General features: G+C 33.7%; 1 protein-coding gene across 7 annotated transcripts in view; it reads left to right on the top strand.

Annotated features, from left to right (window-relative positions):
• Positions 1-26,947, top strand: part of LOC135136030 (hemicentin-2-like) — a 587,972-nt gene that overhangs the window by 515,551 nt on the left and 45,474 nt on the right. For all 7 annotated transcript variants that reach the window (XM_064065161.1, XM_064065158.1, XM_064065160.1 and 4 more), the window contains exon 6: positions 12,121-12,272. In XM_064065161.1, coding sequence (XP_063921231.1) covers positions 12,121-12,272 — 152 coding nt within the window. The remainder of the gene's footprint in view (positions 1-12,120; positions 12,273-26,947) is intronic.

The following is a 26,947-nucleotide window of genomic DNA, read 5'->3' as shown; positions in this document are numbered from 1 at the left end:
TTTGTTTGTCGCTATCATAAAATCAATTAGGGGAAGTTGGGGGAATAGTGGCATTCGGAATTAAATTGACCAAGCTCTAATTTGTTCATTTTCTTAGTTTTTCAAATAAAAACCGGTTGGGGCTAGATAGTCCTCTAAGCAACTAGTTAGTAACAATTTTAACCCCGTTCTGTTTTATTTGCTATAAGATGACATCGGATCTACTTATCAAAATTGTTACTAAGCAATTAGGCTCTCCATGAAGCTAATTGTAAGAACAAAAATTTTACCTGGTTTTAGATAATAAGGTGTTGGTTAATTACTAAGTTAACACACGAACACGACAATTTTTGACTAAAATTTCAATAATTTTTAACTTGAGCACGACACGGCTTTTACTACAACTTTTTTTTTATCTACTCATCAAGAGCAATTACGGATTTCCATCAGTGTCCTCAACATAATTTTTTGGACATTCGATTCCTTACCTTGCCTCTGAATAAGGGAAGGTTCAACAAAGAGTTCTAAATCACTAAAGATGTAGCCAGATACAATGGCTTCGAAATAATAAACTGTCAATAATGTAAGAAAAAATATATCGAGCAGAAAAAAAGGTCAATCATCATGCGATTCAAAGAGCACATGGATCATCTCAAATTCGAATTTTGTAAAATGACCACAGAATAAACGCAGTTTATTTAAAATTAGTCAAATCTGTCAATAATTGTTAATTTCTAGAGAGTCCAGTAAAGTTTAAAAACAAAAATCGTAAAATGAATTCAGAGTTCAAGCCTATTCCAAAGTCATCACTGTCGAGGTGGAAGAGTGGGAAGAATAGGGTGGATACTATACCGGGTGTCTGGAAAATGTCGGATTAACTCTTCAGTACGTTATGTACGGGGGTTTCGGCAGTTTAAAAAAAAAATCCTTTATGATGTAGATTATGAAAAAAACTTAATTTTATAAAAGTAAAATTGGCAACCCTGCATACATCTAATGGGTGACTGAAATCCACCATAACAACCAGTAGGCATTAATCGTTGTGCATTATTATTAATAAAGCAAGATGTTATTTTTCATTAATAAATAAACCAAAAAAAACATCTAATAGTAATAAGACATTTATAAATTATAAACAAAAGCAAAACCAACAAAAAAAATCCATTAAAGCATAACCAACTAAACACTAGAGAAGATGTTCAAAATTTCTGCGTTGTGCACGTAAGTAACCTCGTAATATTTACAAATTTTGATCATTTTTTGTAAAAATTAGTCATCAATATTTGCTAAGATAAAACTGATTTTGCAAGTCACATAACCTCTAAGAATAGGGAGGGCGGGTGGGCGGGGCTAGTACCTGCTAAGATAGGACTGATTTTGGCAAATGCGATACCTTCTAAAAAAAGAGAGGGTGGGTGGGCGGGGTTACCCGCTAAGAAAATAGAGCGAAGGTGGGCGGCGCTAGTACTTGCTAAAATACGACCGATTTTGGCAAATGACATACTTTCTAAAAACAGAGAGGGTGGGAGGGCGGGGCTAGTATCTGTCTACAAATAAGAATGATTTGGCAAATGAGATACTTTCTAAGAAAAGAGAGGGCGGGTGGGCGGGGCTAGTACCTGCTAAGATAAAACTGATTTAAGCCACATTATCAAAATAATAAATCTCCTCTTTGTTGTTTTTATCAAAATGCCTGAGGGTTGCGTACTAAGATTAAGGATTTCTACAATAACATCTGTTTAAATACTTTATTTTTATTTATTTATTATTTTATTTATTTATTAACGAAAAACTTCATTTTACAAACTTAAAATTATACCAAAAATTCACAGAAAACTATACATTAATTAAATAAAAATAAAAATAACTTAAATTCCTTGGTGGAAGTACTGCAACGTAACTTAATCTAATGTAACTAAAAATTAAACTTATATATAAAAAGCAACTACAAACTAAAATAATTTCTAACATCAATTTTAAACTTTAATCTTTTCGAATCAAAGATTGATATTTGACTATGGCTAGAAATTTTATTAATAGAATTCATCATTCTGATTAGAGGGTGATTTTGAGCAAAATTTGTTGTTGTTGTCGTAATTCTGAAAATGGTCTTGCTCCTTGTCACACGGCTACTCACTGCAGGAACACAGAACGAAAGCTTAGATAACAAATTCGGACAGTCTATAAGTCCGTTAATTATGCCATGTATAAAACAGGCATCAGAAATTTTCCTACGAGAGACAAACGACTGGATATCAAAAGTAAACATGAGCCACCCGTATTCACCCTTGACATGAGTATGTCCAACTTTAAATTCCAAAACGCGGAGGAATTTTTTTTGAATTTTCTCTAAATAGTCGATGTCCACTTTGTAAATAGGGTTCCAAAGCTGAGAACAGTAATCAAAGTGCGATCGAACTAAGGCAAAATAAAGTGTTTTTAAAGACACACAAGACAGTTCCTTACAATTACGCCAGATGAGACCCCACATATTCATTGCTTTGTTGACAATATGTGAATAATCATTCTTAAATGAAAGGGTTGTATCGAAAATGACTCCCAAATTTTTAATTTCCGAAACACGAGATATTAAATCATTGTCCATATAATAATCAAAATTAATGTGTAAAATTATATGGCACTTCTTAATATTTAAAGGAAGCCAGTTTTCATCACACCAACTATACTATTTATCCACATCCATATCATTGCAAATAATTTCAAGTCATCCGCATACAACAAATAATTGCAATATTGAAAACACCATGTCAAATCATTAATTAATAGTGTAAAAAGAACTGGCCCACAATGTGAACCTTGAGGAACACCAGACGAAGCCCAAAACGAATCTGAAATAAAATTATTAATACGAACCTGTTGCCATCTATCATAAAGAAATGAAGATAACCACTTCACTGTCAAATCTTTAAAACCCAGTTTTTGAAGTTTTATAATCAGTAACCGATGATTGACACGATCAAATGCCTTCGCAAAGTCCGTATAAATAATATCTACCTGGCTACGGTTAAATAATGCATCGTTTAGAAATGACTGATATTCTACCAAATTAGACATTGCGGATCTCTTAGGATAAAAACCATGCTGTTGACAAGAAATGATCTGCGACGATGCCCATTGAAATTGACTTGATACTAGTGAATCCAGCAATTTAGGAATTGCGGACTGATTACATACGCCCTTGTAGTTTTTAATTTTATCATGTTGTCCCGATTTAAAAATAGGAATGATGTAACTATTCTTCCATAGTTTAGGAAAAATACCTTGGTTTAATGATGTTTTAAATAATATCAATAAAGGAGAACAAATAGAATAGATACAGTTCTTTAAAACTACGCTTGGCACCCCAGCGGGACCAGGATTACATGACGACTTTAAGTTCCATGTAAAATTAAAAATATCTGAAACAGTAACATTAAAACCGATATCATTAACTTGATGTGATGAATCTATATTACAAACAAAATTGCTTTGGTCATCAGGTTAAGTATCTCATCTCCACCGTTTCCAGATTGCTGATCAAGTATCATTTTAGAAGGTATACTAGCATCACTTTTCTTTTTATCTCGAATGAATTTCCAAAAAAACTTTGGATCATTTAAGATGGACGCATTAACCCTTGCGACATACGAAGCGTATAGATTAACACTTAAATCATCATCTAGATCTCAAAGATTTAAAAATAAATAATCATGGAGTCTGCCATAACTTTTATAACTTAAATGTGCTAATTTTTTCTTCCAATAAAGATCTTCAAGTTCTTTGTTATACCATACAGGGTAATTGCGCACATTATGTTTAACAATTTTATATGGAATGCATTTCTCAAAGCCAGCAAATATTATATCATAGAAAAGTGCAACCATTTCATCTAAATCGTTGCCCACCAAATAAGAATCCCAACATATGGAAGCATAAAAGTCATTTAAAAGCGTATAGTTTCCATTAGCAAAATCATAAATACGACTTTCCGAACGTAATGACGGCATATTAACAGAAAAAATGCTCCAAGAGCAAGGAACATGATGAATACTTTCGGGAAAAATAGGATCTAAGTCGGAAGAAATTTCAATATTGCTAATGTTTGAAAAAATAAGGTCTAGAAATACATTTCTACTGTTAGGAATTGTATTTACTTGTTTTAGATTTAAAAATGAGCAAGTCGTGCTGACAACATTATGCAACTCCTGCGATACAGATGATTGATAAATTTGATTACCGTCCTTAACAAAATTCGGCAAATTGAAACCACCACAGATAATATATGAAGAATCTGGAAACCGTTCAAAAATTGATTCTAAATCAGAGCAAAACTCCTCCTAAATATTTAAGGCAGAATCAGGTGGAATATACACTCCCCCAACAATCAGGTCTAAGTCATTATATTTTAAGTGTACAAACATACTTTCAACCGACTGACCCCTTAGAACAATGTAAGAATCCAAATCTTTTTTTACTGTTATTAACACTTCACCACCACGATATTTAGCTGTAAGTTCAACATCACGATCTGTACGAAAATGTTGTAATTATTTAAACACAATTCACCATTAGAAATACTACTGCACACCCATGATTCTGTAATAACAAGAACATCATAAACACAAGAACTGACGCTCAACGAAAAATCTTTTAACTTAGTCCTAATACCGCCTACATTTTGATAATAAAAATTAATTAATTTTTTGGAAGATTGTTACGGGAAGTTCTTTTACTAGTAATATATGCCAGATTGTTTTTATACTTAACAGTTAGATCGGATTCACCTTTGGACAACCTATCTCTAAAATCGTTCAAAACAGATTTGTTAAAATCACGTTGAACCCTGGTCAGATCAGGACAAAAATGATTATTTCGATTGGAATTGTTTTTATTAGAGCGAAGAATTTCTTTAGCCACCTCTTCATTATTACAAACAATCTTTAAAGGACGAATGCTGTTAGGTTTGTAAGAGCCAATACGAATAACTTTTTTGGGTTTAGGGAATGACCCTAACGGAGACAATATATCCATAACTCGATTAATATCATCATCAATTTTTTGTTGAATTGACGATGCTGCAGATTCAGGAATATTATAAATTAAAACATTAGAAGTACAACGTTTCCGATCCTTCATTTCCGAGATAATAACATTTATATCACCAGCAGCACCAGTAGTGTTTTGGACTGTATTTGGTACTGATATTTTAAATACATTCCATTCCTCTTGAATTGTACAAACCTTATTTTCTACCTCTGTTAGTCGTTCATTCATATTCTTAAAGTGATCATCTATAGTTGCTTTAATCTCTTGTTTCATAATAGTTAATTGTTTCTTGATAATGTCTTCAATTAATTCAGCGGATATCACATTAGCAGAACTAGAAGCAGAACAACATTTAGAACATATGCATGGAGATCTTTTATTAATAATTTCGGCAATTTCGTTCTCACTAAGTTTTAAACATTTAACATGTGAATGTTTCTTGCATGTTCCACACTTAGTGTAGGGTGTTGTGGGTGTAACAGGACCCTCACAGTTCATACAGATGACAGTCATTATAAAAAAGAATAAAATAAACGGGATAAACAAGAATACAATTCTTCGCACCTACGCGGTCCGTCGTGGTGACTAACAATAAGACATACAAACTGGACCACGGAAGGGAAAAATTAGAGGAAACAATTTGTAAGCCACACTCTTATGGATGTGTGTACAAAACTAATTGAAATAGGAGCGATAATTTTTATCGTGTAGGTAGACTTACACAAAAAAGAAGAAGTCATCAAATATCCCCAGAATCTCAAAACTCACTCAGTTTAACCGCATCAATCTTAGTTCATGAGATACACAATCATCAACCACCTTCCAAAATTCTAGGAAAATTTCCCACTTTTTACCACTTAAAACCGTGAAAAGACAAGAGCACAAACCACTAAGGTTTTTACTAAACAAATTTTTTTTTCCTTATCAATACGAATATTGAAGTTGTAGCAATTACTGAAACATGGCTAGACAGAATGGATAGTGAACTTTTTCCTAATGACTTTGTAGTTTACAGGCAGGTCAGAGACTTTCAAATTATAAATGTTTCCCGTGGTGGAGGAGTTTTGATTGGTGTTCGTGACACAATTCAATCTATTGGTTTGGATCTTTCAAATGTTAACAATATTGTTCCGAATATTAATGTTGTAGGTGTGAAAATTATTCACAAAGGTCAAAGTATTATCATTCTTGCAGTCAATGTAACCTCACCTTCATCTATGCATGACTTTGAGTTATTCTTTGACATAAACAGTACCTATCAATTCATGAAAAGTGATAAGATATTAATCTTTGGGGATTTTAATGCTGCAGTATTTACTGCTAATGCTAATGACTCCGATCATCAAAGTATCATCCTTAACAATTTTCAAGCATTTAATAATCTTTCTCAGCTCAATTCTGTACACAATGCTCACCAAAGAATCCTAGATTTAGTCTTTTCTAATCTTAATTGCCTTGTTGAACCTGCTGATTCTTCTCTTGTCAATAAAATTGATCCACCCCTTTTAATAAAAGTTAACCACAACGATCAAACCCCTAAGGTCTTTCCTCTTAATAATGCCACTGAACAATACAATTTCAAAAAAGCTAATTATCCCCTGCTATATGAAAAACTAACGTCCTGTGATTGGAACATTCTCGACTCTTACTCTAATGTTGATCAGATTTGTTCGTTATTCTACAAAGAGCTTTAAAAACTAAAGATAAGATTCATATGTTATATAAAAAATACAAATCTAATTATTTATATAATTTGTTCAAATCTTATCGGTCTAATTGTAAATCTCTTATAGAGAATTCTTATGGGAACTATATTGCTGAGATCGAAACCAAGATTACAGATGACCCAAAAAAGTTTTGGTCCTTTTTTCAAAGCAAAAAAAAATGATACTAGAATTCCGGGTATGTTGCGTTACAATAACACGAAATTATCTTCTCCTGATATGATAGTCAATGCTTTCGCTGATTATTTCAAGAGTTTTTACTCTGAATCTGATCCCAGCAGCTGCCCATCAACGAATCTTGAACTAGCTCCCCAGCTTTTTGTTTCTTGTGATTCCTTTCCAGATAACGATATTCTTTTAGCTTTAAAATCTTCTAAAAATTCTTTTACGGCAGGCCCTGATGGTATTGCTAGTTTTTTACTTTTGGATTGTGCAAATATTTTAGTGACCTCACTTTCAAAAATATTCAACTGCATTTTAAAACAGTGTTCAATACCTCATATTTGGAAAACATCTAACATCTGTCCGGTATTTAAATCAGGAGATGTGACCTATGTTGAGAATTAGAGACCTATTAGTCTGTTGTGCAACTTTGCTAAAATATTTGAATCGTTATTGTATAAAGGAGTTTATTCTACTGTTAAACCATTTATTACTCCTTATCAATATGGATTTGTTGAAAAAGATCTACTGTACCTAATCTTCCATATTTTTCACAATTCGTTTCTGAATCCATTGATAATCGTGGTTAAGTGGATACAATTTATACGGATTTTTGTAAAGCATTTGATAAAATTGGCCATTACATATTACTAGATAATCATATCTAATGAACAGGCAGCAAGTTGTTATATATCGTAATTTTCGCTCTAAATCCATCTCTCCGACTTCTGGTATCCCACAGGGGTCCAATTTAAGACCCTTATTATTCATAATATTTATTAATGACATTGTTAATGAAATTACCTGTGAAAAATTGATTTTTTCTGACGATCTTAAACTGTTTATTGAAGTTCATAGTGAAACAGACTGTGATATTCTTCAATACAATCTTAATCGTTTACTTGATTGGTGTAAACTGAATAATCTAACACTTAACAAGGATAAATGCTTCGTTATGTCTTTTACAAGAAAGAATACCCCTATTACTTTTTCTTACAACATCGAAGGATTCATTTTACAACGGAAAAATAAGACCAGAGATTTAGGAATCCATTTTGTTTCAAAATTTACCTTTGTGGATCACATTAATGATATTTTTGCTAAAGCATATAAAGTGTATGGATTTGTGTACAGAAATTGTAAGGATTTTTATAATATTAAAACTCTCTATGCACTTATTAGAAGTTAGAATATGGTTCAATTATTTGGTATCCAATATATCAAGTGCATATTAACAACTTCGAAGCTGTCCGACGAAAATTTTTGAAGTTTCTATGGTTCACTGTCGATGGTATATACCCTGAGAGGGGTTATGATCATGCAGCACTGTTACAACGATTTGAGTTTATGCTTCTTCAACTGCGGCGAATAATTGCGATGAAATTTTTAACTTATTCAGTAAACAATAGGATTGATTGTGAAATGTTGCTAAACAAAGTCAACTATTTAGTTCCCCGCATCCATTCTCGTCAAGACCAATCGTATTATGTAATTCGCCTATAGTCATGATATGTAATGAATTTAATAACATACCTAAATTTTGCGATATATATTTCGATTCTTTGAACTCTATTGTTAACATCATCGCACAAATATGGACAATATGAAATATCCTTAAACCAGATAACATAGAGGAAAAATATAGATATTCTCAATTAATTTATCAGTACATGTTTAACTTCGACTTAGATGTGTGTAATTCGAAAGAAAAAAATTGTAATATGGCGCCATCACTTTTTACGAGGGGAAGGAGGGGCATAAACGGACAAATTTGTATTGACGATTTACCATGTTTACAATATCATAAAAACATTTGCAAGATTTCACAACATTCGGTTTTGCAATTTCAAAGTTAAATTGTTAAATGTCGTATTACAATTTTCATTTTTTCCTCAAAAATTTTCATTGTCAAGGGTAAAAACCCAAAACGGATTCATAAATCACACATGCTATTTTATCAAATTTAAGGAACATTTATTCGGTAGAATTGTAAGACGACGATCTAATTTTTTCGAGAGGCCATAAACAAATACATTTTGATAAATAGTTTATCACGCTGCTTATAACCTTAAAAAATGTTATTATATAGTTTTGATTTTTTTTAATCTGGATATCATTATTTTTGTCTAATAAAAACTGACACTAACAGACGACAGACAGACCGAAACGCAACTTATTTTAGGAGTGATAAAACGTCGAGAAAACATGAAAGTAGCCATTGGTCGTGTAGACCCTATTACCTTGGCTTACGCTCGGGAAGTAAAAAGAAATTTAGTTGGACTCGTGACATTTTTTAAATTAAATTTTGGATCAATAATTCAGCGGAGAATGCATATTGTGGTGGTTATTAGAAAGGGACACGCTTTTAAGGCTGAATTACCACGTACATCCGTTTAACAAAGAAAGCAGATAACTGCTAATGTACAAACACACAAATTAAAACAGAATTTCGTATCAATGCGGTGTGTAATAAATATAATCAAACGGAAACCAGGTAAATTGATTACATTGTTTCAAGGGTTGTGGACTGTTGGTGAAACTTTGAACTAATAGTTAATTTCAGATCTCCAGTGGAAGTTATATTGTTGGAACAAAACCACCAAACATCGACTTTTCACTTGACAAATTTTATTGTTAACCATTTGTTGAGTTTGCACAATATGACACATAGCATTGTTAATAAAATTCAACTTCTGTACATCCCACTGCATCCTACAGAGACACACTAAAGTAATTACTCGTTCAGCTAAATAGATGACTACGAAAACCTCATGTTAAGTTCTGCATATTGCTAATACGAACACGAAGTGCGCGTTACGATTGAAATTTTCTCTGTGTCTTGTTCGCTTTAGTTCATTAACATGCAGTTTTGTGTATTCGCATTTAACTAGATTTCACCCTTGTCGGCTTGTCACAAAATCTAGCTTTAAAGCCGGATGAAGTTTTATTTGTACGATTTATTTAAACTATTACAGCGAATTAAGTGATTTGCATAAAATGTGAGCTTGCTTGAGAGTCGCTAATTTAATCATGACTCGACTAATGTAATGTGACTTGCCTAATATGAGCTGCCAAATGTACAGCTTCAGAAGGAATTTATGAAACGGTTTGACCAACTAAAATTATCGTAAACTAAATACATAACATTTAGTTTATTATATCATAAAAAATATTTGTAGATTAAATGAAACAAGTGCGGATTTGACTTTAGAATAATCCGAGTTAAAAATGTGTCGTAAACGGCCTTTAGAACGTTAACAATCGAAACAGTTTTTGTAATTTTGTCTGTATATGGTGCAATTGGTTTTCTACGCAGGACGTAACTTTTGAAAATACACGCCCATTACGTACAACAAATGCCAGATGCTGCAACGATATTAATGAAAAAAAAATTAATGACTAGTCTAACAAAGCCCTTTGTATTATTTTCCAATTCACGCTCGCGAGAAATCGATATCGCGGGATATTTTTGAAATTATACGCACAAAAGATAGTCAATATCATTGTTTCGAAGTAGTGGACGGAAAATACAGCCGGGGGATTATACGTCTGAATGCTTCTGCATCCATGTAATTTACTTTTGCGTCAAAAACCATGTGATATTGTGTAGAGATAATGCTTTTTACTCGAATTAAATATGTGCATCCACTAGAGAAATCCGTTTCTTGCGCATTATGCAGTCGGTCGATTTCAGCCATCCACAAATAAAACCTTTCCTTTTTGGAACTCCATGAATGCATATAACAACGTAAACGTTTCCTGAGTACTTGACTGTCTGTTCGAGCTATTTCAAGCCACACAAATCATTGCCAATAGATATTTTTTATAGGAAATATGAAAAGTTCCAAAGTTGGCCGCCTACTAAGTCATAAAACACACACCCCGCTTTTTCTCGGCTTTTGTTAGTTTTGAAACTGACCCTAACATTTATCCAAGTCCAAAACTTTCCCAGTTTGAACGTCAATTTGTAATATTATTTGGTATGAAGTTTACATAAGTTACGTGTTTTCTGGTAATACGTAAGAGATCGTTTCTCGGTCTTTTTGAGTCTTGTTTGCTGGTCAGATATTTCACGCTCGAGTTGGGTTTTTATTAAATATTTGCATTTGAAATTCAACAACTGAATCTCGAACTAATCCCGAATAATCCCTCTGCGCTGCCTAATTACAACGATTCGCTACATTTATTCGGCGTTTTACAATTTAATGAATAATCTACGAAAGCCAGACTTCAACAAGTTCAATTAAATATCTGTTAAAATGAGATTGCGCAACAAATAAACAGTGTAACAGTGATCCTGTCGGACTTGATATACTGTTATTAAACTTGCGTTTCGATAAAATTGATTTTAGTGGCGTTTCAATTAAATACAATCATTTCATATTCTAACATTTTAAAAATGACCGTGATGGAAAACGTTCATTACAGCGTGAAAATTAAACGTTTTCATGTAATCTGCTTGCAAAAATGCACCATTAATAAATTCATTAATAATTATGAGATTTACATATCTTTTAATCAAACTTACAATATTGGATACAGGATGTTACAACCGTGGAATACGATTATTCACCCAAGGCCATGAAAGACCAAATCTGGGGACTATTGGCTAACAAACAACCCCAAAAACGATATCATTTAGATTTACAACATCATGCGCGTTAGGTATTGAGGCTGCCACCTTACCACTGTCATTTCAATGCTATTGAAATGACATGGTTGGAAGTTGAAAGAAATCATGATAAGATCATTCCAAGAACCAGTGCAACTTGGCAAAATGTGTTTAATCAAGTTCCGGATGTACATTGGAACAACTATCTTAAACATACTGATAAAATAATAAGTTCAACTAATTAAGAAATTAAATGGTCCAGTTTATAAAAAACAAAAGTCAAAATTTACCATTCTTTTAGTTAATGTGCAGCGGAACATTTTAAATGTTGCTTCAGAAGCAAGGATCACCATTATGTTGATATCAAATCTTTGCACAGACAATTTTACGTTTTCGTGTATCCAGTGAGTGGTCAGCGGAATTCTAATTGACAATACAGGATGCTTTTGAAAGAAAGCGCGCCAAGTAGTCTTTCTATAAAGAAAGCACAGGACCTTATTTAGTCCCGTATTTTTGCTTTTTTTTCTGGTGTGTTAATTTTAGTCCACATTTTGTATAGATTGTGAACATTTTTCTTAATTAATTTTCTTGTTGCAGTCCGACCTCTGAGGGTGAAATTGCTTGGGGAAAATAAGCCATTATCCGCTGATAACACTTACGAACTTAGTTGTGAAGTTGTGGGCTCTCGTCCTCAGCCTACCATAACCTGGTGGAAAGGAAGTGTGCAAATGAAAAACACGAGAGAGACCGTAAGTTTACACATCTAAATACATACACAAGCCGTTCAAAGTCAAAGTGTAGCGAAGTATATTACAGCTGAATTTCAAGAACAGAAAGCAAAAGGCTTTAGTGAATATTTTATACAGTCGTTATAAATTTAATTTTCTAAACATTTGCTTGGGTTCATTTGCTTTTTATATAGATGTTACAGCAAACTTTACACTTAATGTTTCAGCCTATGTTCGTCTCTTTACAGGAATAACTGTACAAATTTCAGTTCTACTGCGTCCTGTGAAAAAAATCTATACTGTACATACACATGAATATGGTTTTAGTTCTGTAAATATTTAGTCCATCCATAATCTTTATCAAGGAGTGGTTTCAAACAATTTGAACAAGAGGTTGACTTAAACATTAACAAAAAATATAAATTTACAAATTGCTCATAAATATTGTATTAAGTACTTAATTTTTTTTGTAAATTTTTTTTTACAGAACATTCGCGATATTTCAGTTTCAATGTTCTTCTTTGTTCAACTCGGACTAATCAGTATTGCTTTCGCTGGAGTTGTCATATTCACCTACATTTAAAATAAACCCGTCAACGACAATGTCCATCATATCCACATCCACTTCATTAAAAAGCCATAATAATTCTGACATAAAGCGTCTTATGAGGGACATAAAACACTAGTGTTTTATAATGCATAAAACACTGATGTCTTACAAGTTATGAGATATGCAATAAAAAACAAAGTAATGTATTGACATAACATTAACGTTAATTAGTATTCAGAGTTACAACTTTATCCCCATCTTCCTCTGTGTTTGCAGTTCAAACAGGAATTTATAAAACGGGTCAACGATGGCCATATGTCTGACATTTGATTAGAACATTGTCACACTAACATTTGTTGGTCGCTTTGTTAAAAAAGGTAATAAAACAGAAAGCCGGATTTACGAGTTTAATAACTCAAATAACAAATAATTAAAATTGCTTAAAGATCAACGTAATAAGTACTGAAAATGTTGCTCATTTTTCGTTTCGCAACAAGCTATTCTATTCATAAAAGATCCCCGGACTCGTTCCAGAACTTCTGGTGTTAGCGATCGGCGGCCTGCCGTAATCTTTTCTTTTAGATCTTCCACGCTTAAAATAGGGTCTTCATACACTTTATCTTTTACTGTCCCTCATAAAAAAAATCCAGTGGTGTGAGGTCGGGTTTCCGGAAAGGCCAACAATTAACTGAGCCTCTGCCAATCCATCTCTTCTGTACCTTCTTTCCAAATCTTCTCTCACTATTCGTGGGTTATCGACAAAGACTCTGTTGTCACCACATAGCTTCTATAAAATATAAAGGGAGTAAATGATAAAAGTACAATCGCGACCATAGAAAACTGTACCACTTTGCCATACACAAAGTTTTATTTATGTATTTTTTTATAACATCAGAACAGCAATTTGAATGTACGCCTCTGATTTAAAAAAGATAAGTGACCTAGTCAAATAAAACATTAATTAAACCCACTAAATTTCAAAAAAATATTCATGAACTGAAAGAAATTTGAAGAGACACTAATACAAGAATATGTGTGGAGGTGTCAAGGGGCGATAAAGGAAAAGAAAAAGGGGAGAGCAAGCGGGGGAATAGTAATGGGAATTCGAAAAGATATGCAAGAATTGGAAAAGGTAGTAATAATAAAAACGGACTAATGAAGAAAGTAATACAGCTGGATAACAATCGGTGGGAAATCATAATCGTTTATAGTAAGAAAATGGAGGAAACCAAGATAAACATAGAAAAGGAAACAAAAGAAAAAGGAGATGAAAAAATACTTATAGGAGGGGATTTTAACGCAAAACTGGGCGATAAGGGGACAAGAATAATAGATAAAGAAAAGGGAAAGAAAAGAGGATCAAAAGACAAAGCAAATAACGAAGAAGGGAAAATATTGTGGAAGATAATAGAAGAAATAGGATGGGAAATTTTGAATGGAAACGAGGAAGGAGATGAAGAAGGAGAATGGACGTACGTAGGGGCTAGGGGAGAATCAATTATAGACTATAGGATTGTCAACGAAGAGGCGTGGGAAGAAATAGAGAGTTTCAAAGTGCGGGAAAGGGTAGAATCAGACCACATGCCATTAGAAATAAAAATCAAAGGAAAAGAGCAAGAGTACGAAAAACAAGAGAGAAGAAACGAAAGAAAAGAAATAGAAAAAAGAATATGGGATGACGACGGAATTCAAAGATACACAAGTAGACTAGAAAAAAAGAAATTATATAGGTATATAGTGAGAGAAGAAACAAAAGGGGAGAAAATGAGAACGGAAGCGAGTAAAAGGCCGGTTGGATTTGAAAAGAAGTATAGTGAGAGAGGTTATTGTAAAATATTGCAAGAATGTTGGAAAGAAATAAGGAAGAAAGAGGGAAAACATGTTTGGAACGAAAGAGACAAGTATTATGAAGGAAAGGGATATGCAAGTGAAGAAATAGAGAGAATGAGAGAAATGGGAGTGAATGACAGAAGACCTGAGTGTAAGAGATAAGGATATAAATAAGCAAGAACGCAGATCGAGAATATCGGACTCTAGATATAATGTAGAGTACCTATAGATAAATAGTAAAGGATGAAGTACCAAAGTACAGAGAGAGAGAAAGAGAGAGAGCGTATAAAGGAAAAAAGAATGATGGCGAGATTTAGGTGTGAAAATGAAGAGAAAGAGAATAATTTTTGGATGGATCAAACTGACAGAAGGTGTAGGATATGTTGGAGAGAGGAAGAAACAATAGAGCATATGCTGGAAGGATGTGAAGGATTGAAAGAATCGGAGGAAAGCAGGGAAGAAGTGCTAAACGAGGATGGAAGAGGAGTGGACTGGACGAAAGAAGTACGGAATATAAGGGAACTAAGACAAGCAGAAAGAATAGAACAATTATTATTATATAAACCTGGAATATTTATTTTATTTATTTTTATTGATTTATTTGTATTATGTAGATTAAGTTAATTTGTACCCCTACTGGGAATCTTATTAAGCCTGTAAGGCAAATAATAAATTAATGCTACTACCTACCGAACCACGTCAATACCAGATTTGGGCAGATAACAAATTTTCACGAGGGAAACGAGGAAAAGGCGTAGTAGGAATTGATAACATCATAAAAGACTTAGAACTTGGCAGAATGTACAGTATTCATCAAAGTGAATATTTCCGTCTAAGTATACTGTTGAATAGTACCGCTTGAGGAAAAGACGTATAAATCTACAGTCACAGTATTAGATGAAGAAGACACAATTCACTACCCAACAAGAACTTCCTAATTCTCCCAATCCGTCACGTCTTCCCTCTCATTGCCGAAAAATGAAATTTGTTACACAAAAACATATTTTCATTTTTTTGGAATATAAACTATGTAGTAACAATTTTTATTTGCCGAATGATAACAGGAATAACCGTCAGAACTACGATACCGTTTACTTTGAAGCTTTGACATGATGATTAGTGTCTTATTTGATTATCAAAATTTGTACTTTATTCTCCCGAAACAGTGATGACTACGTTCGAAAAAAATATTAAACATTTCTTATTATAAAAATGTCTTTTGGTACACAGCCAGTATTGATTGGTTGGCAGCGGAGGATTTTCTGTGGGAACTATCTCATCCTTAAAAGTTGAATTAATAAACAATAAATTTCACTATATTAACCACTATTACCCTTTCATTAACTTGAAGTATTAAAAAAGAACAAAACTGACCGGTTTTAATTACTCCAGTTCTAAGTTTTTTAGGTGCACTAGATTTTCAAAGAAAACACATCGTATTGTGTAACAGGAAAGTGTGTAGATTTGAATTGACCCATATAATTGATTAAACGTTCACATTCAAAATTTTGTTTGTTCGACCGGAAAATGTAGCGTTTGGGCTGAAATATTGTGTGTTTATATTTATCTCTGACAAATATATCATTCAAAGGATCTCGTTTGTCAACTTTGCTTCGACTAAACACGACATGAATGGCGAATGGGAAAATATTTATTCCGGAATGAGCCATCGCCACTAAGAGACGTCAGTCTGCATCAAGTGAAGAGTTTGTTGTTGGTGAAGTTAATTTTACAGTTGACAGTGAAGATATTTTGAGAAGATAAAGGAAGTTCGTGGTTGCTGTAGTCTGTAGTCTGACTGTGATAGCGTCAAAAATCACATTAATCCAATTTTTTTTCACAAAATATTGGAACCTTAATACGCACTTTTTGAAGCCGAACGACTAGATATGAGTTTTCTCCTTAGTCAAAAATATCTATTTCAAAAAATTAAAATTGTAAGGTTCTAACGAAAGATTTTGTTTTCATACGATAATATTTAACATGAACAAAAATACCAATTTTAAATTATTATGTACATTTTGCATCTGTATAAAAATAAAAATCGCACTTTTTCTTTTAACTTAAAAACAATGTTCGATAGCGCATTGATTTTCTTGCAAAATTTTATGTAACTCCCGACAATTGGATTGCCTCTACATTTATGAAATTACTCCGGAAGTAATGAAATATGTTTGGTACAAAAGTCTCCCCAATGAAAGACAAAATATAACGGTGTTTATTTTCTGGATATACCGCAGTGAAATAGCCAGCGAGATTCGGGCAAAATACGCAAAATGACCGCAGCAATAAATCTTGCAAATATAGGACTCGCTAGTATTGCAGTTACTATGCAATTGAAATCGTTATACATTCTTATCGGCTCTCTAAATAGCGTCATATAAACTTTCAGCCAGAAAAACATCAATCGAAGCTAAAATACACAGCCAGTAATAGGAATCTTGTATTTTATTTTGTCCAACAAAGACACCGGAATTTATTTACTCTTTCGAAGAGAGCCGAACCTCATCCGGGGTTAGGTCGGGCCACTTTTATTTTACTGCTGTCTGTCATCACAGCTCCCATTCTGTTTATTACGAAGATGCGCCACTGGATTTGAAAAATGATGCGGAAAAGTAACCGCAGCGCAGGAAATTATTATTTTACGAGTTGCATGCAAATTGTATGCAAGGCCAAGACCGTTTCAAAATCCGGATGGACTGGCTGCGGAATCTTTCATGTCCTCGCTCGAATTTTTATTGGATGAATCTGAAACACGGGAATCGTTATTAATATTACATTATCAGCATAATATCATGCGAATGATAATATTCCCACAATGAGCGGTGCGGATATTGCCTCGGGATTGCTACATCCTTCGGCTTTAATGCCACTAAGGGTAATTATCTCTAGTTGCGAATAAGGTAATGTCTGTGATGGTAACAGTTCGCAAGGCTTATTTGATCAACCCCATACCATTTTATGACTGGGTCACTTTATGACGGGTGTAAATATTGCACATCGTAAAGTACTGCTATGATTTACATGACCTCAACGTGCTGATCACTGTAATAACTTCATATCATATTACTGTTGATAGTTTAATTGGCTTTTAATAACTCGCGCTGATATTGGAACCTAGATCGTGTCTTATGCGGTGCATTTATGTGCACTTTAGTTGCCGCCAATTTAATTATTAAAGTTTAATTACTATTGTTGCTATTATTACTACTACTGTGAACAGTTATTGGACAATAGTAGTCTGTCTGTCTCCTACATACGAATAATACGATGGTTATAGAAAATCTTGTCGTAATGTGCTTAATATTGTTGTATCATGCTTAATTAGACGGCACATCAATAAGTCTAAAATATGAACATTTATACAGGGTGACAAAATTTTCAAGTGAATAATATCAAAAATATTCAGTTTTGAGAAACATTAAATGTGTTAAAAATATTCTTCAAAATGTCGTTAAAAATACAGCAATAATAGAATAACAGAATTAATATAATAATAAATGGTCATAATGTGCACCACCGTTTCTAGGCGTTTCAGGAAAGATCTCCGAACACGCCTCAAAATATCAGGTGTTACGGTGTTACACGCATGTTTTATTCTCTTTTCCATGTCATTTATGTTTTCGATAGAGGTTGTCTTTCGAATCCTTGTCAGGGTGCCAAACTTTAATACACATTTTTACATTTAACGCTATGGATCAAACGTCTAAAGCAGTGACCGGTATATGAAAATGCTTGCATTGTAGTATTAATTTATTATTTGCCTTACAGGCTTAATACGATTCCCAGTAGGAGTACAAATTAACTTAATCTATTTAATACAAATAAATCAATAAAATAAATAAAATAAATATTCAAGTTTTATATAATAATATTATTCTATTCTTTCTGCTTGCCCACTTTTGCCTTAGTTCCCTTATCTTCCTTACTTCTTTCATCTAGTCCAGTCCTCTTCCATCCTCGTTTAGCACTTCCCTAATTTCCCCCGATTCTCTCAATCCTTCACATCCTTCCAGCATATGCTTTATTGTTTCTCCCGCTCTCCAACATATCCTACACTTTCTATCAGTTTCATCCATTCAAAAATTATTCTCTTTCTCTTCATTTCCACACCTAACTCTCGCCCGCCATCATACTTTTCTCCTTTATACTCTCTCTCTGTGTGTGTGTACTTTGGTACTTCATCCTTTACTATTTTTCTATACTCTGCATTATACTTAGACTCCGATATTCTCGATCTGCGTCTTGCTTTTCTATATCTTTATCTCTTACACTCAGTTGTTCTTTCATACTCCTTCCTATTTCTCTCATTCTCTCTATTTCTTCACAGGCATATCCCTTTCCTTCATAATACTTGTTTCTTTCGTTCCAAACATGTTTTCCCCTTTCCTTTCTTATTTCTTTCCAACATTCTGGCAATATTTTACAATCAACTTCTCTTCAAATCCAACCGCCGTTTAACCCGCTTCCACTTTCATTTTCTCCCTTTTTGTTTCTTCTCTCACTATATACCCCGGCGAATACTTTTCCAATCCCAATGTCCATTTTAAGTGTTTTTCGTGCACCCTCTCTATTTCTTCATATTCCCTCCATCTCCAGATCTCAGCTCCGTACATAAATACACTTTTGATCAAACTATCAAACATCATCATTCTTCTCTTATAATCATGTCCAAATTTTCTCTTTCCTATTCCCCATACTATTCCTATCGCTTCGTTCGCTTTTCGGACAATTTCTTAAATATGCGCTCCATCTGAGTTATTTGTTTAATGTATATCCTATGTACTGGAATTCTTTCACCTGTTCAACCTTCTTCCCTCCCCATGCCCACTCTTCCTTCTCCTTTCTTACTGTCTTCCCAAACACCACCATTATTGTTTTTCCACATTCATTTCCAGTTCCTTTTTTTGTACGTACTTCTGGAAGCTTTTAATCATTATTTTCATTTCTTCTCTTTACTTTGCCACAATCACCAAATCATCTGCGTACGCCAACGACCACACTTTCTCTTTTCCCACTGCCACCCCTCCTGTCTGTGCGTTTCTGAATATTTCATCAATATCTCCTAGATAAGCTGCAAACAATGCGGGGTTGAGTGGGTATCCCTGTCTCACTCCTCTATTTGTATAAAAACTCTCGCTCTCTATTCCATTCACTCTCACCTTACTTACTGTTTCTTCATATATTTCTTCCATTTTCGTCACCAGGTACGCATCTACTCCCTTTTTTGTCAAATACTCCCACATTTTCCCTCTATTCACGCTATCAAACGCTGCTTTGAAATCTATGAACAATGCGTACATTGGTCCACCCTCTTTCCTTATTTCTCTTCCCACTAAATGCCGCAGGACGTACACATTGTCCATAGTACCTCTTCCTTTCCTAAACCCTGCCTGACCATCTGTTAACATAGCCCTTGCTTCCATCTCCTTTCTCTTCCCACTAAATGCCGCAAGATGTACACATTGTCCATAGTACCTCTTTCTTTCTGAAACCCTGCCTGACCATCTGTTAACATAGCCCTTGCTTCCATCTGGTTTCTAACCTCTCATTTAGTATCATGGCGTATATCTTGTAGGCCGTATTGAGCAAAGTGATTCCTCGGTAATTGTTCACAGCACTTTTTTGCCCCTTTTTAAATAATGGAATTATTATACCTTCTCTCCACTGCCGAGGGAACCCTTTTCCCTTCCAAACTCCGTCTACCACTTCCCATATCCTTTCTTTCACTCCTTCTGTCCCGAACATCCATGCTTCGTTCTGGATTCCATCCCCTCCTGGTGCCTTTCATCTTTTCAGTCTTTTAGTCTGTCTTCCTATTTCACCTTCTGTTATTTCCGAACCTCTCCACATTTCTTCCGTCGTTGTGATTCCTTTATTTATTTTGCAGCATTTTTCCTCACACCCTCCCAACAGTTAATTCTATAAAGTGTCTTCTGGATTCATGTATTTTGATTTTTCTACGGACTTCAGTCTTCCTTCTCCGTTCCTTGTTTATATATTTCCATACTTCTTCTGTTTTCAGGGACTTTATTGTCTTCTCTTCTTCTTCTCGTTTTTCTCTTTTTCTTTCTTCACATTTTCTCCTATAATTCTCTCTTGCTTTTAAGTACTCTTCTTTCCTTCCCCTGTCATTCATCCATTTTCTTAATTGTTCCCTTGCCATATGTATATATATCTTTCTATTTAAACAAACCTTTCAACTTCTACAATTAAGTTGATCAGTTCTGCCATCATAACTTCTATATTTTCTTTTACTTCGAATTTCTTTTTTTCTAGCCTACTTCTGTATCTTTGAATTCCCTCTTCATCCTATATTCTTTTTTCTATTTCTTTTCTTTCGATTCTTCTATCTTGTCTTTCGTACTCTTGCTCTTTTCCTTTCATTGTTATTTCTAGTGGCATGTGGTCTGATTCTACCATTTCCCCCACTTTAAAACTCTCTATTTCTTCCCACGCCTCTTCGTTGGCAATCCCATAGTTATAATTGATTCTCCCCTAGCCCCTACGTACATTCATTCTCCTTCTTCATCTCCTTCCTAGTTTCAATTCAACATTTCGCATCCCATTTCGTCTATTATCTTCCACAATATTTTCCCTTCTTTGTTATTTGCTTTGTCTTTTGATCCTCTCCCCTTGACACTCCCACACATATTCTTGTGGTAGTGTATCTTCAAATTTCTCCCAGTTTTCTCCTTGTACCCATGTCTCTACTAACCCCACCACATCAAATTTTCCCACGTAGTCCCAAAACTCCTTTTCCTTTTTTGTATTATTCGTTCCGCATATATAGCGTAATGCGGAAATACAGATTTGTAAATAAAAAAGAAAATCTTGTGCTAGCCGAGTGGTTAAAGCGTCGTTTTAAGACCTAATTCTCGAAGGAGCGTAGGTTCGAATCCCACACCTGTCAGACTTTCACCGATTTATACATTAAACACCAAATAAAACAATTGAGTGTAGTCAGGTTGGCCGAACGATCTAAGGCGTCAGCTCCAAGCTCTGATCTCGAAATACCGTGGGTTCGAATACCGAACCTGCCAGGTTTTTTTTTTAATTTAAAAACGTGGATGTAATGAATGTAGGTACATTTCATTGCAGTTGTTTGTTAAAAAAGTGTGGGAAAATTTGATGAAGGTGATGAAAGAAATAAAATTGTGTTGGCTAAAAGTAAATAAAAAATATTAGTTTTATGAGTGTTAAACGTAGACATCATCTAAAGAAATATTTCTTCCAAAATAAAGTTACAGTCTACTAAATTTGTAAGTACTTTATATGAAAACATGGTCAGATACAAAGATCACATAGGGAGGATTTTTCATACCAAATCTGGTCACTGCGGAGGCGGTGACGTTAAAACGGAAATTGAACGGGGACGTACATCAAATAGGGGCGGTTGGGCTTATCGTGAGCGTATAAAAACTGAACGGTTAATATTTTCTTAATATACATAGTATACTCAAAAACATGTTTTTAATTTCTTGTAAAGAAATAAGAATTTTGCAGTTAAGCTCCACATTAGCTCCCCTTGGTCCACAGCGAATAAAAAAAATATCACAATTGAGACAGGGCGGGTGGGCGTTCCTACATTATGCCTTTTTGTCTTAATACGGGTATAATTCTTTTCCCAACATGAAACTTAAAACATGTTTCAAATGGAAAATCTGAATAAGAAAATATCGATTTTGCAATTAGGCTCCGCCCCATAATTGCTAAACCCTAATTTCCTTGCAAAAATGTACAATTTTAAACATGTTTTAAGTTTCTTGTTGTGAAAAGATAGCTACGTATCTTAAGAAAAAAAAAAGTCAAAATATAAGCCCCACCCACCCACCCTGTCTCAATTGTGATGACTTTTTTTATATTCTTCGAGAGTCAAGGGGGCGGAGCTTAACTGCAAAATCGTTATTTCTATGTATACAGAGAAATTAAAAACATGTTTTTGAGTATCGTGTTGTTCAAAGAATACTATGTACTATGTATATTAAGAAAAAATTAAAGCCAAAGATCAAGCCCCACCCATACCTGGCCTGATCTAAATAATAATGAAGTTTTCATTCGTTGGCAGACCTAGGGGCGGAGCCTAATTGCAAAATCCATATTTTCCTACAAAAATTTACTATTTTAAAAGTGTTTTAGGTTTGTAAGAATTAAAAAAATCATTGCAATTGAGATGGGGTGGATGGGCTGGCTTTATATTTTGCGTTTATTCTTAATATACTTACATAGTATTCTTGGAACAACACAATACTCAAAAACATATTTTAATTTCTTGTAAAGAAATAAATATTTTGCAGTTAAGCTCCAGCCTCTTGATTCACGGCGAATAAAAAAATTCATCACAATTGAGACAGGGCGGGTGGGCGGGCTTAGATTTTGCCTTTTTGTTTTAATATGTGTAGACTTCTTTTTACAACATTAAACTTAAAGTATGTTTAAAAGGGAAAATTTGTACAAGAAAGTATTGATTTTGCAACTAGGCTCCACCCCATAATTGCAAAATCCATATTTCCTTGCAAAAATGTACCACTTTAACCATGTTTTAAGTTTCTTGTTGTGAAAAGATGGCTACGTATATTTAGAAAAAAAGGCAAAATATATGCGCCTCCCACCCACCCTGTCTCATTTGTGATAATTTTTTTTATTTGTCGTGAGTCAAGAGGGCGGAGCTTAACTGCAAAATCCTTATTTGTCTACAAGAAATAAAAAACATGTTTTTGAGTATCGTATTGTTCAAAGAATACCATGTATATTAAGAAAAAAACAACCCAAAAATTAAGCCCCACCCATTTCCATCCCAAGCTCACTTGTGATAAATTTTTCATTCGTTGTCAGACCGACAGGCGGAGCGTAATTGCAAAATCGATATATTCCTACAAAAATTTACTATTTTAAACATGTTTTACCTTTCTCGTTGTAAAAAGAAGACTACACGACACATATTAAGAAAAAAGGGCAAAATGTAAGCCCTTGTAATTAATAATTACAAGAGATGTACCGACTACAGTCGGCCGACTAGTCGGCTTTGTCAAAACCGGTTAAAATTAGTTTAATCGACCGAAAATTGGTGTCAAAGTGTAGATAATCTTCCGCTAGTTACAATTCTGAAATCGCCGTCACGATATATGGTCCAATAAACACGCAAAGCGAATTCAAAATTTCCAAAAATTTTCCAAAAAAGTGGTTAAAATTGGTTAAGTATTGTATTAAGTAACTGCCCTAAATTCTGTTATTCTTTATTTTTGTACTGAGTTACTACAAAAAATTAAATGTTAAAATTATCCATAAAAATTTAACACATTTTTTGGAAAAAAAAAGAAACTTCAGTTATTCCTTTTATTAAAATAAAACAAGTTTTTAAGGTAGTCAGAGAAATAGAAAAAAAAACCCACTGTCTGTTGCATTTATAAACAGTCGGCCGACTGTAGTCGGTACATCTCTAGTAATTATAATACCTAATCTGTTTTTGAGATCAATAGCATTGGAATCTTGTTCATTTAAACGTTGAGAACTATCTTTAACAATGCATAAGTGCTGACAGAAAGCTACAGTGTAGAAAATGATGGCAGCTATTTAAAATATGAGGGTTTCGGTGAACAGGTGATCAAAATTTGATTTTCGTGAAATAATAACATAAAAGCTGGTGTTATTTGTAGGGAAAATAGTGTTTAATTACTAGTTTAAATTGAATACTTATGTAGTTGAACCGCTTTACTGTTTTATAACCATCGAAAAATCCAAAAATACCAAACACATTGTATAATTCACGTAGTATTTATGTAAGGAACAATGAAATACAAAAACCGTGAAAAATTTAGATGCTTAAAGATACTTCAATATTTTGAATTTCGTATCATAAATTTAATGTTATGTGTTTTGTCGATAACCGAAACATTTCTCGCTAGAAATAAATGCTCCAGTATAATTTATTCCTACGTCACAAAACAAACATGTTACTTCTTGTTTTCAACGTGAATGATTGCTCTGTGTTTATTTCTATTGGCTTTTTACAACAAAACTTGCAACAACATCCTTGTCAATATGAGACAAGTATTAATACTTAAAAACCCCCAACACAAAAGTAATTAACCTAAAAAAAGTCTGAAATTGGTTAAGATTAGTTGCGACGGTCGACGCACTATCTCCATGCTCACGCAAACCAAGCCTATACCAACTGTGTCATGAGCTGATGTTTTGTTTGATTATTATCAATATTATCATCAACGATAGCTAAAACATCCATTTGGAACTACGATGTCATTTTTTACGTCAGGGATTAAAAAATATGTATCGAGAATAAATTTATTTATCAATTTATTACAATCATAATTTCACTTTAATAGCAGCCGTCCTTTGTCATAAGTATTGTTTTATTTTTTGTCCTGAAAACCGTCACGGGAGGTTTGAAATTTTGTAAATGCGTTATTTTATGCAGTTTTTAACGCAGATGTATTATTAAACATTTTTTGCCAGACGGGAATGCAAGGCTTGTACATGTAGCAGCGGTGCCCAATGCGGCGTGATACGTAGTCCTATAATTTCAAATTAAAGGCATGAAAAAAATTGAAATACCCGGTCACCGCGATAAAAAATAATAATAGTAATAGAAAATTTGCCGCGCTAACACGAAAAAAACCTTCGGTTGCGAACTCTTTGTGTTGAAAAACGTGCGCCGAATTAAATTAAATTAGGGGCGAAATGCATGCTTATTTTGTGCAAAAGCTTGTACATACCTGCGATTTCTGATTACGGTTTCATTTCCTGGACTGTTATTGTTATTTTTATCGTTCTTTGTGCCACCGACGTTGGCTACAATTTGATAAAATTACAAGCGGTTTTTAGCCCAGCGAAAATTGTCCCAAACTTATTGAATAATGCATGTAATTCTTGCGTGATTGCTGGATCGCTTTTTCCTTTACGGCTCTAACTAATCCACCGTCAAGCATTTATGCTACCTGAACGAATACAAATGTAATTGTTGTATAGTAGCGCGCGAGTAGTTTGTATTCTGGAAGTGTCTACTAACTTCACTTCGTTTAATCTTTATGGGTTTTTCGCTCGTATTTTTACCCTAGACTAGCCGTGATTTGTATTCCACCAGGTGCCTTCCATCGTAATTTATTTGGTTGCGACCAGTGTCGTCAATTTGTCAATATTTTACTCATTTGTGAATACGCATATAAAAATTGTTTGATTTATTGGCAATTTACTGTCAATCAACTCTTTCGCCTGGCGCCTCCGCCTTGTATGCGGAACGCATCATTCGCACCACTGACTCATAAAATAACTTTTATTATTAAGTGACCTCAATACATTCTTTACGAAAATTATAATTCGATTATAATATTTACACCTAAACACTTTTCAAAAATATTCTTATCTTATGTATCTTTTTATGAATATGCCCTATTTTTATGAAATGCCTTTTGAGACTGCTTTATCAGCTTAGAAGCAATTAGGCTTGATTTTGAGAATTTTAGCTTTGGATAAATATAAATTTGCTTTTTTTTGTGTGTATTGAGATGTTATTCATAACTTGGTAAACTCGTTACTATTTCAGCGTGAAAAGATAAATGTTATGTTAATGTTAACAGGTTTGCATACAAATTCTATACATATTATTGTATTCGCCAATTTTACTTTAATATTTATTTTAATTAACGGGAAATGTTTATTCTTAACGAAGTAAATAAATACCATTGTCTGGATAAATAAATTTCATCCGAAACAATTAGCTAATTTGGAATGACAGAATTTTCCTACTTTTGCAAAATTCATTACAAGTAAACGGCATCCAATCAACCTCAATACATCGCATTTGTCGAGACGCTGTGTTTAGTTAGCTAATTCAGTTGCATGTTTACTCCAATCAAGCATTTCGCCGATGTTAAGATCCTAGACATTTCCAGCAAACTTCATAATTGATGCTTCCATGCTAATTCGTAAGTTAATGTTTTTATTTGCTTTTAGCCGCAACAATTTCAGTTCTTGTTTTTCATCAAGCCAAAATTAGCATGGGTTGCAATTTTCTTTATTCTTTTAAAAACTTTATTTTAAAATATGGTTGAACTCCAGTGTCTTGTTTTTAGACAGAATTTCTCTTGACCATGAAGTAGATTCAATAATCCTTAGATGGAGATTTTTAAACTACAGATAAGGAAGAATGCTATGCGTCTATTTCAAGTGTAATTTTCATAAAATTTGACAATGACGTTATCAATTTTGTAGTAAGGACACAGATATCAATATGGATAAACAGAACATTCATTAAAATCGTATTTTGAAAAGAACAAATCAAATATACTGCAAACGCTTC

This window comes from Zophobas morio, unplaced genomic scaffold, assembly GCF_036711695.1.
Source record: "Zophobas morio isolate AGI-343-1 ecotype UQ-CSIRO unplaced genomic scaffold, CSIRO_AGI_Zmor_V1 ptg000026l, whole genome shotgun sequence".
Lineage (NCBI taxonomy): Eukaryota > Metazoa > Arthropoda > Insecta > Coleoptera > Tenebrionidae > Zophobas > Zophobas morio.
This window is presented reverse-complemented; position numbering and strand designations above follow the sequence as displayed.